At 37.5% G+C, this 12467-nt stretch overlaps 1 protein-coding gene across 4 annotated transcripts in view; it reads right to left on the reverse strand.

The window, feature by feature from the left end:
• EDEM3 (ER degradation enhancing alpha-mannosidase like protein 3) overlaps positions 1-12467 on the reverse strand; it is a 31054-nt gene that overhangs the window by 13838 nt on the left and 4749 nt on the right. For all 4 annotated transcript variants that reach the window (XR_009819348.1, XR_009819347.1, XM_062003477.1 and 1 more), the window contains exons 3-11: positions 9770-9870; positions 7999-8038; positions 6526-6638; positions 5656-5809; positions 4463-4597; positions 3266-3371; positions 2593-2690; positions 1211-1336; positions 522-605 (exon numbers count right to left, since the gene is read on the reverse strand). Coding sequence is in view for 2 of the 4 variants with exons in the window: in XM_062003477.1 (XP_061859461.1) it covers positions 522-605; positions 1211-1336; positions 2593-2690; positions 3266-3371; positions 4463-4597; positions 5656-5809; positions 6526-6638; positions 7999-8038; positions 9770-9870 (957 nt within the window). In the remaining 2 variants the exon portion in view is untranslated. The remainder of the gene's footprint in view (positions 1-521; positions 606-1210; positions 1337-2592; positions 2691-3265; positions 3372-4462; positions 4598-5655; positions 5810-6525; positions 6639-7998; positions 8039-9769; positions 9871-12467) is intronic.

Genomic DNA, 12467 nt, shown 5'->3' on the forward strand with positions numbered 1-12467 from the left:
ACTTCCACAGGTAAACAAGCTTTTCTGCACAGAATTAACTTGCTCAAAGACTGCAATTGCAGTACCTACAGAGAGGCTTGTGTACCTACTTTCAAGAGCATTATGCAGAATTTCAGAACATTCTCTCAGAACAATTCAGTCTTTACTTTGGCTTAATAAAAGTGACTGTGATCTTTAGCACTAATGCTAGGATATTACTGAGCAGCTACTACTGCACGTGCTTATGCAAGTTTTGCATACTGAAATGAGTCAAGGTCAATTTTGAAAGGCTGAAGTATAAAGTCTAAGCAATTATTACTAGCAGCAGCTTCCCATTATTGCATTAGTTACAGCATAACTGAAGGAAAATTATTTCCTATCCAGTTGCCAAACATGCAGAACCATAAGTCATGTAAGAATGGTGTGGAAATGGGTCTTTGGTTTTAATAACACCCATACCTACTGTTGTTTCAAATAGGTATCTGAGACTGCTCAAATTGAGGTAAGAATCAGTTTATATAATGAAAACATTACTGCCTTACCTCTGGAAGAAAGTTATGCTTTTTTATAACCTGATACAGCATCTCGTGGGTTTCAATAGCAGGTCTAATATCACCCTTCAACACCTAAAATTAAATAATCAAATTAACACTTAATTCGCCATGCATAGGAATAATAGTAAGGATTAGAGAAACTCACTGTGTTCCTGTATAGCTACAGATCAGTTTCTACATTTCCAGCAGGTACACAGTATATATATCACCCCCTTTCATAGACAGATACTCCACAGAGCCACAGATATTCCGTGAGAGATTTGTAAGCAAAATCAGTGAGCTCATTAAGGTCAGCACCTCTGTAGAAATAGCATCTCCATCATTTACAGAGAACTGTGGTGCAAATGTGATGTAGCTTGTCTTAAAACTGTAAATGGCACACAAACTAGAAAATTTATTGCTAGACAACTAAAAAGACAGCTTAATTTGAGTGCTTCCATGACTAGGAGTGAAGGAAATGAATCATACACACATACTTTTCTTGATACTCAACATGGCCAGAAATGTATATTGACTTGCATCATAACACTGACCTGACAGCAGTGAGCACAGAAATTCCCATTCAGCATTTCCAGAAATCAAATTACTAAGCTTGCTTGACTTGTCAATTACATATCCATTCTATTTAATCATTTACATGTTATTAAAATCATCTGCATGTGCTTTTAAAGCCTTACCTGCAATCCAGGGAAGAAAGCTAGCAAAGAATCCATCCAGGTCCTAGCATTCAGCATTGGTTTGTGAATATGAACATCAAGAAGAAGAGGTGGTTGGCTAATATATCTCATTATGGCATCATAGTGCTGACAAACATCAGAAAAACAATAAGCTTACATTATCCACACGTTTCACAAACAGACATAGCAGACTATGGCATTTTATTTCCACAGAAGAACCAGTACTACACTCTCATCATTATTACATTTGGCAGGGCATAGTAGTTCCTAGTTTTTCAAACTAAAAAGAAGTGTAGTAAATCCTGAAAAGCTCCACAGGATTACACATGCAATACACATACATTTTCCAAGTAATACACACACACTAAATGATAATCAGCAGCCACGTGATAAACAAGCATCTGTCTCAGTTAAGGCACATTTGCTCTGGCTGAATCTCGAAGCACACACTTCAATAAAGCATATAACATGGAAATTGCTTTCTCTGAGCAAGAGATGTAAATGCACCTCAGGAGAAGGAGATATAAAACAAACAGTTGGGACTTTATGGCTCAGAACAACTTAAAAATCCACTAGTTCACTTGTCAACTTGCTGACTTCCAATCCTATATTCCCCAAGATTACTGCCTTGTTCTCTGAAGCACAGAAGGGACAATCTTAAGCACATGCCAAGCCAATAGGAAACAGTTAATGTGCATAATTAAGGCAAAATATAATGGCTGTAGCCACCAGTTAGGAATCTGAAATAATCACCACATTTAAAGTGGTGCATTTAGCCACTGAATAATTCCAAGTTTAATATTGCTTATGATATAAAAATCATTTCACAATATAAAATGTTTTGATTGGATATTATTTCCAAAGGAAAGAATACTCTAATGAAAGAATAATGATGCTTAGTAATTTTAAGAATTTAGTAATCCAAGTGTGTTTTTCAGCTTGCAAGTACAGTTAAATATATACTGGGCCTTAAGCTCTGCAGTGCAATGCAAGATCCAAATTTGGATTTTCAGATCTTTTTTGTAGCTCCAGGACAAAAAGAAATTGTACCATGGCTTGTAGCAAGAGGCCTTTATGTCATTTTACAGAAACATTTGCTACATCACACTTTAAGGTGACCTTGAAATAGAGCTTCTCCTGTATTAGAAACATGGAAAAAGGTCCAAAAGACCATGATTTTCATTTGATGGGGTTAAAATAGCTGCTCATGTGACAGTTCACCCAAGAGTAGCAAACACTCACGAGTGAAAAGAGCTGGCACTCAACACATCAAGAGTCACAGAAATTTTCCTAGAGACGTCTTCATAAGAGTCTCAGACTAACAAAACTATTAGTCTGAAATTTGTCTTACAGGCACAAACCTGAGCAAGGTGTTAACCTACCGTGTTAAATCTTTCCAGGAAACTGTCATCTCCCAGCAAGACATAAGCTTTTAATAAATATTCATAATATGAATCTATTCCTGCTCCAACTCCACTATCTAGAATCAGCAGAAAAAGAAAAAGAGGTTTTACTTTACAAGTAGCGACACGGACATTTTCGCTTGGTTTTGATTTTAATGGCCCTTTCAGCAAAAGTCTCCTATCACTGGCATTAAGGCACAGATAGGTGCTGTGACACAATACTGTGTGTCTATGCTGAAGCCTTTGCAGTATCAGTGCACATAATAATACGAACAGACACACACTGAAACCAGTCATTTCACTTTCCTCATACTAAAATAGTTCTACTGACTACCACAAATACCCAGGGCTCTGTTTATATTTTTCCTATGCATTTACAGTAGAATGTCTGAAAAATGATCCAAAGGTACTGCCTTCTCAGTATTGAAGTAAATCACAGAATACTTTCTTTGTGATAAATAGAATTAGTTTCTCTACCAAAACATCCTTTCAGAGGCTTCACTACAGCAAGTTTCTCCAGCACTGAAATGATGTAACTCCACTTCCCTATCCCATTAATATTTTTAAATCATCTAGATAAGTGTGTCAAGACATTTTTTTTCTTGCCCCAAACCACCTGTAGTCACCAATTCCAAGCCAGAACATCACACACCTTTGCGGACCCAGTCTCCAGTATGAATATTAATCGTGACGCCCACCAAATTGCTGCTGCGCTGTCTCTTTTCCCAGATAAAATCAAGCGCTTTACGGGCATATTCCTGCAATGCCACAAAAGGCTCGTTAAAGGAAACTGGAGAAACACAGACACTGAAGATTGTTTTTATTTTGTCTATTGAAGTTAAGATGCTAGGAAGTCATAACATGTTTTGTATTGAACAATTCTAAAACTCATTGTTACACATACTTAAAGAGTCCAACGTTCAGATCATACTTAAATAGTTCTTAGGTTCCTGATTAGGAAGAATGGTGCTTGATTCCAGAACTATTTGCTATTACATCATCCTGTCTTAGGCATGTCAAACATCCCTCTGCATGGGTTTCCTACTCTAAAACTGTGCGTACAGACAGGGTAGTGTAACCTAATTAAAGTTTTCAAAGAAATATAACATCCTTAGCATCAAAACTGCTGTTTTCAGGCATCTGAAGGTGGAGCAGCACATCCTGTTACAGATATTCCTTATATACACGAAATTAACTTGAAGGTAACAACCCACACAACAAAAATGTCTTTAAATCACCAAACATACACGTGGGATTTTAGGGACAAGTTTTATCAAACCACACAACACAGGCCCAGCGATGCTTCTGCTGGGTTCCATGACATGAAATGAAACACCAGGCCCATCCTGAAAGATTTCTAAAAAATTCCAATTTGAAAAAGAGCTTGCCTTTTTTTTTTTTTCTGATGCAAGCATTTTCATTTAGCTTTCTGACAGTATACCCTGCAGTAGGTCTTGCACATGTTCAGAAGGACACATGTGGGGTTTGGGGTTTTTTTTTTGTTTCTTTGTTAAGCTGCATTTTAAGGACCAAGTACTTCTCCCCCAGCATATGCAAGGATTATCCTTTAACTACTCTTTAGTCTATTTACCTTGTTTACTTCTGTATTACTCTGCTTGCAAACAAAATTATGTGCTGTGGTTTTAGTTTGTTTTTTTGTTAAACCAAATTAATACTTAGAAAAAAGGTCACAAACACAACAAATACAATCAAAGCAAACATTTTGTGCAGAACAGCTAAGATATGCACCCTTTTCATAGACTCAAAATTGTTTCTGCAATATGACACAACTGCAGCAGAACACTAATGAACACCAAATCCAAAAAATAAGGTATCATGGAAAGCAAACCTCAAATATAGATGTTCCTGTGAATCGGCTTAAAGCTGCAAACTCAAGGATCAAGGTACCTGCACAAGCTGTACAGGTATCAGTTTCTGTTCCTGTTCGTGCTTCTGGATGTCTTACGCCAAATTTTAAGTTAACCTAGAGAGAAGTAGAGTTTATTTTGACTAGCTGAAAGAATTCACACTCCTGCCATAGGTCTACAGAGTGACTATATAGTCAAAGTTTTTTCTAAAGGCAAGGAAAAATTCACACAGCCCCCTTCACTTTTGCTCTGCTTTGCCACACACTGTCAACTTAGATGTGCATACAAGTATCCAGAAGCACTCTCCAAAGCAAGGATTGGCCCAAATGCCTGTTACCTGGTTCACTGGACATTTAAGTAAAAGAACACCACACTGAAAATCTAATTCCTGGTTTGCTGGTAAATAAGTTGCTAGAACTCAGAACACTGCAAGTGCTCACGGAGATCAAGCTTTGTAAATATCTCACTACAACTGGCTGCAGAGGACCTGCTAGATGGACTCACTACTGTTGTGGGCACAACAAACCTTCCTGCATTCTGGACAGGGCCCTCTCAGCAGAACACTGTCAAATCCTGAACATTTTTCTCATAAAAATGCCTGAATCCAAAAGCTGATTTACTCAGCGCTCATTTTTAATTTGTGGGAAAATTTCCAATCAAAGCCACATGTCACAAACTAATGGATGGCATGCAGAAGTTGTTTCTGTCCTGTAAAGAATATGCACCATGCTTTGCTGAAATATGAAGACAGCTTTTGACATTAAGTGAACATTTTAAGATTCCAGCTCTCTCTGTAGACCATGAAGATTAATCAGTTTTGTGCTAAACCTGCAAGCAAGTGCTTGCAAGTTGGTCTTTCACTGTCTTTGTGAGAGATAGTAGCAAACAAAAAATTCCCTCTCCTCAGCTACTTGATGGTCTCTATGGTAGCAGAAAAGCAGCAGATGTAGACAGCAATTAGATGATACTTTTGCTGCTACTATTTACCTACAGTAATGTATATTAGAATATTCAGAGCTGCAAACATAGGGATTCAGAGAGCCTAAAACTGTAATTTAAAATACTAGGTACACTTCACAAATATACAAGTGATTTTAGAAACAGGGATAAAAGCAAAACAACAAAAATGTTACTTCCAGAAGTAATTGTGAATTGCAGAAATCAGTGAACTTACTCTTGGATAAGGGAGACCACTGGTGGTGTTAAAAGCAGGTAAAAGCTTGTAGCCTAGTTCCTTTGCCATGTGCAGGAGTTCACCGTTGTACCACTGCATATATTCACCTTTTTCTTTCAGCATAATTGCCACTGAATGTCCACCTAGGAGACCTCTAAATGCAAGAAAAATTATCCATATCTCAAAAGGTAAATTCATTTGAACAGCAATGCAAAAATGCCTACAATTTAGCTGACTATGTACATAACTGTGCTATGTTCACACAGCCCCAGTTTTCTGAAGTGCTGAGCAAATGGAACTCCCAGTTACAATCAAGGTTAGCTTTCGGTATTTTGGAAGCAATTCTTATTGCAGTTGAGGACTCAGCACTAAACTGCAGAAGACTCATTGATTCAATGTAGCTAGTCGAGAACAACTACTAACATTTCTAAAATTGCATAAAATAGCTTAAGACTAACTTGCTCTGAGCCTGCACTGAGCAGCAAGTTGGACTAGAGACCTCTGGAGGCCCCTTCTAACATGAAAGAATGTATTACACTAAGTATTAAACTGTTCTGTTACATCAAGTACTGAACGGTGTAATTTGTAAGACTGCTTCCATTATAGAAAAACACTGCTACCTTAGCATGCACCATTTCTTAAAATCCAAAAGCTATGCCTCCAGCAGTTAGACTGGGGTCAGCTTGATTCAGTGCCACAGAAGCGATTCCCACATAGCATTTTTGAATCTCTTAGGACAGGTGGGGAGCTATGCTAACTGACAAACATACAACTTTTAAATGAGGTGAAAGAGCACAGAAAGGTATGCCTTAAGGACATTTACCTAAAAAACACACGTTTAAGGGTTTTGAAAACACAAAAGTTACTCACCCAAGGACTCTTATGTTGGTTTCAAAGACAGATACAACTATGTCGTTATCTAAATTAACATCCTTTATTACTTTTTTCACAGCCTCTTCAAACTCTTTGGTTTTATTTAACACCTGGAATACAAATATAACCAAGTGTTTAGGTTCCAACATGGCTAATGCAAAGTACAGAAGAACAATGGCAGTGAATTAAAAAGGAAAGTATTTAACATGCCTTAGGTTGACACTCTGGCCTCTGATACTCACACTCTGATACAGTACAAAGAGACATTACTATTATTGATTTTCTCATGCAATACATGAATGCAAATAAAAGCTCTACACAAAGAATAAAAGTCACTAAGAATGTACTTAAACTCAGGGTTTTATTTGATTGTTCCATCCCTTACTCCCAATGCCATGACTCAGTGAGCTACAAGATGTCCTGGAGGAGTGAGCAAAGAGAGGCCTGCTGTGCTGCCTCCCATTTCACAGAAGTCTCCTATCCAGAAAGTAAGGAACCATGTCCTAAATTCGTTGAATCACCCCTACCAGTCTCCCTCCATCCTTGTTTTCCTTGTGCCTGAGGAACAGCTCAGCCATTTCCCACAGATTCTTTCACAATGCCTTTCTTTTAGTTCAATTGATCTTTAACAATCTCTGTGGCTTATTGAATTTTTAATCCTAAGTTCCACAAGTGTTAATCCTGCTCTAAGACAAGAACACAATAAACCACAATAATGTATTTGAGTGTCTGGGAGAAACTGTGTATGCCAGACTCCTTATTTTCAACATTTGTAGTCTCAATTTAAAAGAGCTGAGGGCCATCTCATAGCACATTGTAACAAGGGAATGGTGATTCACACACCCAGTCAGTGCAGGAACCACTTGTAAAACGTTTCAGATTTACCTATAGACGTGAAGGGCCAAAATTCTGAATTCTTATGATAATAAAATATGTCAAAGAGCTTGAAATATAACAAGAAGTGATTTATTAATGATTGGAATCTTTTAATAGATATGGAACATAAGATGTTTGGTAACATTTACTGACAAACACGTTGAGGGTTGCCTTTTTTACACTTCTATGTAAGCACATGCAAATTCATCCATGAAATGTGCATGTACAATGAAAAACCATAAATAATTCAGTATGTATTAAGAGGTGTGTTCATCTGTAAACCAGCACATTGCTTTAGATTATAGTGGAAATCAAGCTCACACAATTTTTTATTAAGTTACAGCCCAAGCAAAGCAAGATAACAGAGCATTAATGAAACGTGACCAAACTGTTCTAGCATTCTTATTGCAACAAACTCCAAACAGTATCCCACAGCACTTGCAGGTTCTTGCAAGCAACAGTCACTTCAGAGAGCCAGAGATCACAGGTGAAGAAAAAGAAAATGTATTTTTTCATGTATAATTTAAAATAGAAATCTAAAAAGAAATCTGAGCATCAGAAGACAGGTTTATCAAAGCTTATCACGAAACTTACCACAAGAGTGTCCAAGGTATCAATCAAGGTCAGTGAAAATCTGTGAAACAAAATTTAAGAGATTCACTGTAGGTCTCTGTGTAGAAATTAAGTATTTTTTATAGCAATCAAAACTATGCAAGAAAGTAAATTCTCACAGACCACTAGCTGCTAAAAAAAAAAATAAATCAGCTGTGCACAATACTTTTAATAGCAAAACACTCTAAGTTTCTTCCCTTTTTTAGTCACCAGGAGCTGACTGAAGCTGATTATAAAGACACTTTTATTTACTGTGAAGCTTTCAAACTTCTTGTAGGCAAAATAATTTTTTATTTCTAGTCTCCAGTCAAATCTACCATGAAACTCAGTAGAACAGTTCAAAATCTTTTTCCAACTTTCCTTTCCTTTTTCCTTTCCATAGAGAATGTTGACTTAGGCATAAATACAGAAAGATTTAGGAAGATCAAAAAGTCTCCAAGCTAAATTTCTCCCAATAGAAACTGTTCCAATTACCTACTTCAGAAAAACCTCCAATTTGCTGCAATCAAACATAGTGTTAAAATTAGTGGTGAAAGATTAAAGAAAATGCTGTTATTTCATTACGAAACTTCTACATGGGCTAGAACAGAACAGGAAAGGGCACAATGAAGGGCAGTAAGGGGGGGGGTGAGGGTCAGTAGCAGCTTCTGTACTAGGAAAAAGCAAACAGACTAGAGATCTTCAGTATGCAACAACAAAAGCCGAAGCATAATTACATGAAGACTTTTAAATTGCACATGACATGAAGAAAGCAACTGAGAATCTGCTGATTCTCACAGCAAGCTTCACCCAGTGCCATTCAGCACTAGTAAGCAGCAGGCTTAAATGAAAAAAATCCCTTTTCTTGACATTTGTACCTTTCATGACCTCCGAGGCATCAGGCTTACAAAGGAATCTCTAGACTAAGGAACTTTTGTCTCTAACAAAAAATAACCCAAAATAACATGCTCAATATCAGAGTCAGACAGAAGTAGTATTTAAGACAGAGACTTCAATTCTGATGAACACTCTTCTGCTTAGGGACATTAAGCAGTGAGAGTAATAAAAAAAGCCTCAGTTCTTTGCTCTTAGGGATTTGCTTTATAAACATACACTGTTCACATACAGACAACAAAGGAATCCATCACAAACACATTTAGAGTAAGTCCACTTTGGTTTTGATTATTCAATTTAACATGGAGGAACACTCAAATCTACATTTTGCTGGCCAAAGGATCAGTGCTTTGTATTATAAGTTATCTTAAAAGAAAAAATATGAAGAATATTCGCATCTGAAATGAAACTTCATACTTTGGCAAAGGCTTCAGGATACCACACACATGATAATCATTTGACTACATTTTCAGAGAGCTTTCTACTTAAAAAAAGGCATTTGGTATATTTCTAAGGCCAGGATAATGGATAACTGTTTACTGTTCTCTGCAACTGATAATTAACCTTTATAATCTCTGTTGAGCAGTCCCGTTTTCTAATACCATAAATGTCAGCTCACATTTGGAGGGATTTCCTATGGAAAACACTAGGAGAACGATTATAAAAAGTCATCTTTGGCTCTCATTCACTAGTCAATTCTCTTTTTTCTGACTGAGGTACAATTTCACATCAGTTAACATCATGGGAGGAAATAATAGAAGTATTTTTTACAAATATAACTTTCTGCATACGTCAACTGCACAAACAAGTTTTATGGGCTGAAACTTGTACTTAGATTCCTAGATGTTTACAGGAGACAGTAATAATTTCAAACACTAACTTTCCCAAGGCATCATCCACATCCCCTCGACTTGGTTCCTGACCCCGTACTCGTCCACGACAAGTTAAAGGCATGAGTTCATCAGCTGGATACGCATGCTCCTGTAGGGAAACAAAAGGAAGGACTAAGTTACAACTGTTAATACCCATTTCAGCAGCTCTTCAGTGCCTGTTAAAAAACAGCCCAATTATGCTGTACACGTCAAGACATCTTTGAGGTGGGAAAGAACTTACAGAGGTCATCTGGCCCAATCCCTCTATGCAAGGAGGGCCACCTACCAGTTGCCCAGTACTGTGTCCAGACAACTTTTGAATATCTCCAAGAAAGGAGACTCCAGAACCTCTTTGGGCAACCTGTTCTACTGCTCAGTCACTCTCACAGTAAAAATCTGTTTCCTGATGTTCAGAGGACACCTCCCATGTTTCTATATGTACCCGTTGCCTCTAGTCCTGTCACTGGATATCATGGAGAACAGCTGGCTCTGTCATCTTTATAGCTTTCATTCAGGTATTTATCTACATTCATAAGACTCCTCTGAGCCTTCTCTGCTCCAGGGTGAAGAGCCTCAGCAATCTGAAGCTTTAGGAAAGATGCTCCAGTCTTTTCATTACCTTCATGGCTCTTTTTTGGCCTGTCTACATCTCTCATATTGAGGAGGTCAGAACTGAACACTGTACTCCCAGCGTGGCCTCACCAGTGCTGAGCAGAGGGGAAGGATCACTGCCCTTGACTTTCTGTCAATGTATTGCCTAACTCAGCCCAGGATACCACTAGCTGCCTTTGCTGCAAAGACACGTTGGACTCCATCGGGACTCCAGGTCTGAGAGTAGCTTTTCTGCTGAGCTACTTCCCAGCTAGGTGACGGAAATGATTAAACTGTGAACAGAGGAACGGGACCTTTTTCTCTCTAATCTTCCAGAAAAGTTTGGAAAACTACCAGCACATTTAAAAAAAGACCAACCTACCAATTAACTTGAGTTAATTTTGTGCTACATGCAAAAAGGGGCGTATGACACTTCCTATAATGTTTCTTAGGCAGAAGTTACCATCTCAAAGGTGAGTTTAAAATCTAAAAGTAATGCAGGCATTATCAAGTGGCTGGTATTTCATGGATAAATTAGCAGGAACCACATTTTAAAGTCAGTATGGAAACATTTCCAAATGAAAGTGACTTGGTGACAATCCGTGACAGAACTCTTAGAAGGTGAAATAATAATTTGGTAAATCACTAAACAAGGAGTAATAAAAGACAACAGTCACAAAACAAGCTGACTAAGACTGAGCCTTTCACAAATATATATACAATTTTAATGAGACACATTGCTAGATCTTTTTAAAAGCAAGTTATTTCCCATATTTCTAGAAAAAGCAGTCCGCAAAGTAAGCTGTATAGTAGTAATGATTGTCAGTCAGAAGTAACAGGAGTGGGACCATTGCCAAAGTGAAGTACACTGAATAAAAGGCCTCCTCTTGTTCCCTCCCAAGTTAATACAAGTTTGTTTCAACTGCCACCAAAATGTGATATCAAATGAAACAGACAAAAATTTGAAATTCATCTTGTGCAATAGGAGAGGTTAACTGAAAAATTTTCAGAATGGACATTGACACTAATAAAGATGAATCTTAAATAGATCTAATTTCAACAAACATGCATGAAATTGCCTCTCCATCAGAAGCCCAATACAAGTGATTTGGGAAAGAACTTCTCTCTTTTGATTTCATCGGGAAACTGGTTGTTGTACCGTGGCAGGATCAAAAAGTTCAAATGTTGCACCAAAACAGCAAGTAAACACATTCAAAGTCTTTCCAAATACATGGTACAAAAAAAACCCCCTATATTTAAACATGAAATAGAAAGGAAAAGGAGGAATATTCTTCTAAATAAACAGCTATTACAGCAATTTCTTTTGAAACCGATGGTTTGTTTCCCCGTCTACCATTCTCCCAAGTGTTTTGGTCTTTGCACAACTCTCCTGAAGTTCAAATATAAAAGCCAGAGTCTACATCATTTTAATACAGCTCAGATGTTTCTGAATGTATGTGCAAAGTATTCAGAAAAACAGATTAAAGCAATACACAACAAAAGTAGAGTCAGAGCTAAGACCTCCATCTTAAATTATGGAGAGAAAATGGTGATAAAAATTAAGGAGAAAATAGTCTTACAAAATCATAAGGAACAAGCGGCATTTTGAAAAACAAAAGTTCTCTTATTCTCTGCCTAGAGCAGGAAAGGCTACTGGGTCAAGCAGTTTCCCAACTTGGAACTTCTCCCCTTTCAAGTAACCTGAAAGGAAAGTAGCAAGGCTCATGAAATAAAAAACATGGCACAAATGCTACAATAAACATACTTCTGGAAAATATTACACAAATCGAGCTCCCCAGATACTCCGGGATTTCTGCATCTTCTGACTGAACAGTTGATCACATTGCCTAATGTCAGGATTGGAACTTCAGGGCAGCACAATACATTTTGCTACTAGTGCTGCAAACCGAGAAATACCTACTGGCCTCAAGTCAACGACACTTTCATGTATTCTTTCTGATAGTCAAGAAAAAAAAAAACCCTGCTTATTACACATACCATTGAAGGACTGAAAAAAAAACCCCAACCCAACAGTTTTTTACTCAAAAATGTCTGTTAACATCTGAAAAAAAGACAAGGGAGTTCCCCCTTGCATGCAAACATCAGTTTTCAGTC

The sequence above is a fragment of the Colius striatus genome, chromosome 10 (genome assembly GCF_028858725.1).
Source record: "Colius striatus isolate bColStr4 chromosome 10, bColStr4.1.hap1, whole genome shotgun sequence".
In the NCBI taxonomy this organism is placed as follows: domain Eukaryota; kingdom Metazoa; phylum Chordata; class Aves; order Coliiformes; family Coliidae; genus Colius; species Colius striatus.